Source organism: Octopus bimaculoides, chromosome 27 (assembly GCF_046866305.1).
Source record: "Octopus bimaculoides isolate indiv1 chromosome 27, ASM4686630v1, whole genome shotgun sequence".
Taxonomy (NCBI): Eukaryota; Metazoa; Mollusca; class Cephalopoda; order Octopoda; family Octopodidae; genus Octopus; species Octopus bimaculoides.
This window is the reverse complement of record NC_142954.1, coordinates 4,156,228-4,163,727: the sequence shown is the minus strand read 5'-3', so window position 1 is coordinate 4,163,727 and position 7,500 is coordinate 4,156,228. Positions and strand designations below refer to the sequence as shown.

Genomic DNA, 7,500 nt, shown 5'->3' with positions numbered 1-7,500 from the left:
TGTATGAATTAGCAATCAATAATTAAGAAGCTTAAAGCAATTTCATAAAAATAAAAAAGAAAATAATCTGCAATCGTATATGCGTTCGACTAATTAGCCATGTGGCAGTTATATAGGCAATCATAGTAATCACGTGGAAAGCATGTAACCAATCAATGATCATTCCTGTGGTAATTTTATGTAAGGCAACTAGCTGGCAGCCATGTAATAATTATGTGGGCAATCAACAGGCCACAATGAGGCAATTATATAAGCAATTAGCTAGCAATCAAGCGGAAATTATATAAGTAATCAACAAGCAATCATGTAGCAATTATGTAAACAATCAGCTAAGAACCATGTGGCAATTTTGTGAGCAATCAAGTAGCCATCATGCGGCAGTTATGTAAGAAATCAAGCAATGACCATCAATTATTTAAGCAATCATCGACAATCATGTAATTTATAGAAACAATGAACAAGCAATTGTTTGCCAATTATGTAAACATTTGAGCAGAAATCGATAAGCAATCGATATGTAATCCTGAAGCAATTATGTAAACAGCAAACAAAAACACATGTAGCAATTTTGTGGACAAAAATTAAAACCAGCATTCATGTGGCAAACTGAACAAGCAATCAAATAAAACTACTGTATCGCAGTGATCATATACGAGCGATCATGTGGCAATTATATAAGCCATCAATTACGAACCATGTGGCAATTAGATAAGCAATGAATTAGCAAACATGCAGCAATTATTTAAATAACCGGCTAGCAATCATGTGGCAAGTATGTAAACAAGCAACTGGTAACCATGTAGCTCTTACACAAACAATCAACCGGCGGATATGTGACAATTTTTAAGCAATCACTTTGCAATCACGTGGAAAGCTTATGCGAAAGTAACTAGCAAACATGCAGTGATTATGTTGACAACCAGTTGGCAACCATGTGGCAATTATATCAACAATCAGGTAGCAACCATGTGGCAATTATATAAACATGTAGAAATTATGTAAACAATCAAGAAACAATAATGTAGCAATTTTATAAACAATCAATGATCAATTAGTAACCATGTGGCAATTATACAAACAATAGCTAGCAATCATGTGGTAACTACACGAACAATCAACACGGAGGCCTGTAGCAAGTGTGTAAACAGTCAAGAAGCAATCACGTGACAATTACAAAAACCAGTTTGAAGGTGACTGAGAAACAAACTCGATGAGGACCAGACAACCATCGGGGACAGCTTACTTTTTGCAGAGTAAGAATTAAAAATCTCTGCTTTCGTAATTACTGTGATATCACTTATCCCTTTGAAGGACTTATATCAATATTAGGGGTTAGGTAATGATCCTTTGGGCATACAGAAACGTAATTAGGAGGATTAATGCGATTATTCTTACGAGCTTGCTTTTAAGTTTAAAACATGAAAAGTAAAGTACATGAACACGTTGAAAGTTCAATCCATCTTACGAAACGATAGGGAAACAAATATGAAAGGTGTTAATACAATTTAGTATTTTAGTAAAGAGTTATATTGGGGTTAAGTACGAAAAATGTATTGCTACTGATGGTTAACATATGCATGTGTGTGTATGTGTGTGTGTGTGTGTGTGTGTGTGTGTGTGTGTGTGTGTAAACATATACATATACGGATATATACATATATGCTCAGCTTGATAAATGGCGGAATAAATTATTATTTCGATCAGGAAACCCTGGGTAGCTGTATTTAAAGATTTGTGTTTTTTTTATTATAAGATTATTTCTGAAATAACACTTCAAATATCTTATTATTGATGCTTAATATTCCAGGTGCACTGCAACACCTTTGCACTATTATCTATATTTTTTCAACTGCATTTTATCTTTTTGCCTTTTTCCGATCATTTTTTTTCTGATGAAGGACTAGCATCCGAAACGTTAGGACTTGTTTCCTTCTTTTTAAGTGTTAGACTAATACAGCAATTGTTAAAACTCCTCCCTCTCGTATATATATATATATATATATATATATATGTGTGTGTGTGTTAGTGTGTGTGTAGTTATATGTAAGCGAGGGTTTGGATTATGGGATTATCCATGCAGGATTAGGAAATGAGACAACGTTCTTTGGTAGTAGTGGTAGTAATGGGAAACTGTATCAAACGGTGGCCCTTACCTGAAAGAAATGAACTTTCACTTCCCCATCCTAAGAAATCCAGAAAGAGAAGAACCATAAACACATATCTTGTATAGAACGGAATTGTCCCTTTTTCTCTCGGCTAATCGGAGGAGTGGTAGGAGGAAGAGCAGGAGGAGGCAATATGAAGCTGCTTACTTTATTATTAGATTCACGCAGATTCATACGCACGCCCACGCACATATACACGCCACGCGCATATAAGTGTAGAAAGAAAAGCGCACTCAGTACGTTATCTAGAGTATATAATATTTTACTAGTTTATTTGTCACTGAATGCTTCGGTCATTACTCGGAATTTCTTAAATATGAAGTCATGTGCTTATTCTTCAGCGTTCTCTGCTGAAATCTAAAGAATATGCTTCTGTCTGCGCCTCCAGGAACTTCTGAATAATTATTGCAGGAATCACTGACAAATAAACGAGAGGGTTGAAAGCCATAACCACGTCATACATACACCATACCATACGAATTGGTATGTTCATGCTATATTATTAGCATTATCCTGCGTTTGAGAATAAAATTATTTCCTTTTACGTATCTTTCAATACGTCTCAACGCTTCTAAAACATACGTTTATATGTTTTTATGTACATATGTATGTGAATATATGTATATAGCTGTATGATTGTACATTTACGCACACACACACACACACACATTATATAACAACCAACAACCTATGCTGAGTGAAAATCTTTAAAAAATGGAAATCTGCTGGATTGGATGAAATTCCAGTGGACTTAAGCTAAAAGTATTTATCCCGTCATCTGTTTCTGAGAAGAAGGCAAAGTTCTTGCATATTAAAAAAAAAATTATTATTTTTAACAATTTTCGCAAGAAAAGAACTATACAGAGTGGAAACTATCAGGGCATCTCTTTCTTTCCTCTATTGCTGGAAAAAAAATCGCGTAAAGTTGCGTTTGATAGACTGACTGGTTCCCATTGCAGAACGAATTCTTCTGGAAATCCAAAATGAGATTAAATCTGCAACACTGATAGGTTAATATGATTTTTCTCTCCCCTTTCGACAGATCTCAGAGAAGTGTCTGGAACTACGCAGTTTTCTATACGTAATTTTCTTTTATCGTAAAGCTTTCGCTTTTGTACCACGTGACACACTGCGGAAGGCTCTTGAACTCTTCGGGTGCTGTGTTTCTTTCATGAGAATTGTCAAAGCTCTCCATGAAGATATAACGAAACAGAAAATCTGATGGGTGGGGAGTGGGTAGGAGGATTTTTTCTATCCTTCCTTATCGGAATAAATATTCTTTTCTACCTTAGGCACAAGGCCCGAAATTTTTGGGGAGGTGGGGCAGTCGATTAGATCGACCCCAGTACGCAACTAGTACTTAATTTATCGCAGCGCTGTGGGATATCGAACGCGAAGTCCCACTGTTATGAAGTGAACTACTTTCACCACACGGCCATGCTCATATTCGTAACAATAACAACAACTAAAATAAAAAAACCCAGCTAAAACAACAACAATAATAACAACATTTTAATAAAAATCAAAACAGTATAAGAAACCTTACTAGAAGCATGAGAAAACAAAAAAAAAAATTACACTCAGTAAAATAAAGATGAACGAACAACCAAACTACTTCACACACCTACTCACGCATAAATATATATATATATATATATATATATATATATATATATATATATATATATATATATGTATATATATATGTATATATATATATATATATATATATATATATATATATATATATATATATATATAGTCTTATGGCTAAGATCAAGGTCTAATATCTATTCTTATCAGTTTAATATATATATATGTAAACTCAATAATAGGACGAATTCTTTTACAAGAATTTATCAAGTAGCTAGCGTGAAAAAACCTCATAAAGGAAAAAAGCCATCATTTATTCCAGATGAATATATGTATATATATATATATATATATATGTATATATATATATATATATATATATATATATATATATATATATATATATATATATATATATATATATGTATAGATTGCCACTGGGAAAAAATATTAGCTCAGAGTTGCCTCTCTTGGTATCTGGTACTGAAGAGAACTGAGTAGTTCGAAATGCATCCACCAGCCAAATAGAGGATAGTCTGAGCAAACTACGGTGTTTTTGAGACCTTTTCGTCTTAAGCGGGAATTTGTTTCCCCTCGACAAACTGCAGTGAAAAGCCGTTCACGGGTTCAAACATCGCTGAAACATATTTGAACTGGTCTAATGTTCCTATTGTAATATTTCCTTCTATACAAAATTTTTATGCATTTGATCTCTGATCCTTAACAAATGTGTTATTTCTGGACGTATACGTAATACAACGCTGCATTCAACTAGTCATCGTTAGAATATATATGAACAATATTTACACCTGTTCTAGGTTCCGATCGGTTACTTTGATCTCTAATCATCATCTAATTCCTGGTTGTGAAAATTGTTTAAGAACTAATCATCTTTACTGTATATATTTATAATATTAATACCTGCACTATATTTCAATGAGGTTTGATTCCGGATTGTCATCAGGTGTCTTATTCCTGGATGTATACACCGTGCCAGGCTGGATTAGAACCTATCACCTTTACAGTGTATGTCAATAATATTTACATCATTACATTTCGACAGGCGTGATTTTCTGCCATCATCAGGTGTTTATACGCATGGTTGTGTACCAGTCTGGAGCAGAACTCATAAGAGTTCCCTTACACAAACGAAGTCATAGTGACATTAACTAAGTTTGAATCCACTCCGGGGCTATGTACACACCCAGGGACAAGACGCCTCAACTTATTAGTGTCATAGGAAGAGTTTCATATACACCAGTTAAGACACGCTGCTACTGCTGCTGCTGCTACTACTACTACTACTACTACTACTACTACTACTACTACTACTACTACTTTTTTCTACAATAGGCAAAAGGCCTGAAATTTTAGTGGTGGGGGCTTGGTCGATTACATCGACCCCAGTGATCAACTGGTACTTATTTTCTCGACTCCGAAAGGATGAAAGGCAAAGTTGACCTCGGCGGAATTTGAACTCATCACGTAAAACACGAAGAACTGCCGTTAAGCATTTCGTTCGACGCGCTAACGATTCTACCAGCTCATCACCTTAATGATAATAATAATAATGATAATAATAATAATAATAATAATAATAATAATAATAATAATAATAACAAGGAAAGTATTATCTGTCTCCAACTTGTACAAATGCAAAACAAAAGTCAAACATAAAATAATAATAATAATAATATTAATAATGATAATGATAATAATTTCTTTTATTAGACACAGGGGCTTAAATGATGGGAACGTTACAAAGACAGACAACAATTGGTATGGAAATTTACAAAAACGATGGAGAGAAAGAAATGGGGAAAAAAACTGTGAAATACGATGAAAGTACACATTATAAAAGTAGCTGTTACTGATACGAGAGAAACTCCAGCTAGGGCTGATCAGGGAGCTCCACGGATCCAGGATTACCTTGACCACTAAACGTATGAGGATGATGATGATGATGATGAGGATAATGAATTTTTTATTGGTCATAAGGGGCCAAGGCATTGAGGACAGCATTAAATGATGAATCCCAACACACAGAAATGTTACATAGGTCGAAGGGGGAAAGTAACGTCAAGAAGGATATAACAAAGAAAAAAATTAGAAAATTATTATTTTAAAATCTCACAACGTGAGATATTCAGCAACGGTAGTTTGTAGTAAAGATTGTTTGCTAACATGACATGGCATAACTGGTTTAGGGCTAATATCTCACGTTGTGAGATTTAAAAATAGTAATTTTCTAATTTATAAATCAGTGACTAGTTGTCACTTTGAAAACTATATATTTCGAACAGAAATTTGGCAGCGCCACCTCAAGCCGAGCAGTTATTCTGTGCTGAAGAAGAGAAATAACCCAGAAATTGCGATACACAGATATTCGTTTTGAGCTGAGTGGGGGTGCTAGATTCCCTTGTTCGAAAATATAAGGACACAGATCGTGTCGTATAGCCAGCTGGAGACGATGTCTCCTGGGGCTAAATTACAACAACATTCGTCCTAAACCAGGACTGCCATGTTATGTTGGCAAACAATCTGTACTACAAAGAATATATATATATATATATACATATATATATATATATATATATATATATATATATATATATATATATATATATATATATATATAAAACTCTTTTAAACAAAATAATATATTCCTCTATACACAATCATACAAAAAAACCACCTTTTTTGTATTTATTTTTACTCGCATATATATATATATATATATATATATATATATATATATATATATATATATATATATATATATATATATATATATATATATATATATATATATTATTACAAATTAAAAGGGTAAAGGAATTATCAATTTATTAATTAATAAATCAATTAATAATTAATAATTTTTACCAAGCCCAACGGTATGAAAGCACCATTATTGGTGGAGAACTTATTCAAAAAAAGTTCATATATTTATAAATATAATTAAGGGATCAGCAAAATATTTGCTTTACCACATACCGAAGTTCAGAAAAATAGCAGCTAGCTTTTTTAGCTGCTATTTTTCTGAACTTCGGTATATGGTAAAGCAAATATTTTGCTGATCCCTTAATTATATATATATATAAACGTAGAATTTAGGGAAAAATATAGATTTGAATAATTTGGTTTGTTTCTTACTTGCACAGTCTGGTTAGCATTAAAAAGCATAATACAGAGGAAACCCAACACTTCTTTTGCAATATTATCGTTCCTGGAGGCTAGGTGAGGTAAGCATTTGTCCATAGCACCGGCTTTGTCATAGAGTCGTTGAGTGTCGGAAATTATCTTAAGTTGCCTGAAATCAAATGAAATAAAATTGAGGTGGGGGATAAAAAAGTAAAAAATAAAAAAGAAAGAAGAAAAAATATAAAAAGGAAAAATTGGAAGAAATTTAAAGAAAAAAAAAACATCAGTGATAGGCGCAGGCGTGGCTATGTGGTAAGATGCTTGCTTCCTAACCACGTGGTTTTGGGTTCTGTCCCACTGCGTGACACCTTGGGCAAGTGTCTTTAACTATAGTCTTGTGAGTGGATTTGGTCGACGAAACTGAAAGAAGCCCGTCGTATATATATATAAATGTGTGTGTACATATATATATATATGTATATATATATATATGTATATATATATATATATATATATATATATATATATATATATATATATATATATATATATATATATATATGTATATATATATATTTATATATGTGTGTGTATATAT

General features: G+C 32.9%; 1 protein-coding gene across 6 annotated transcripts in view; it reads right to left on the bottom strand.

Moving 5' to 3' along the window:
- The window catches only part of LOC106877374 (inositol 1,4,5-trisphosphate-gated calcium channel ITPR2), a 176,214-nt gene that overhangs the window by 35,874 nt on the left and 132,840 nt on the right, over window positions 1-7,500 (bottom strand). For 4 of the 6 annotated variants that reach the window (XR_016238656.1, XR_016238655.1, XM_089343469.1 and 1 more), the window contains exons 46-47: window positions 6,915-7,071; window positions 2,154-2,183 (exon numbers count right to left, since the gene is read on the bottom strand). Coding sequence is in view for 4 of the 6 variants with exons in the window: in XM_089343469.1 (XP_089199595.1) it covers window positions 2,154-2,183; window positions 6,915-7,071 (187 nt within the window). In the remaining 2 variants the exon portion in view is untranslated. The remainder of the gene's footprint in view (window positions 1-2,153; window positions 2,184-6,914; window positions 7,072-7,500) is intronic. The other 2 variants (XM_089343468.1, XM_089343470.1) reach the window with 1 other exon arrangement.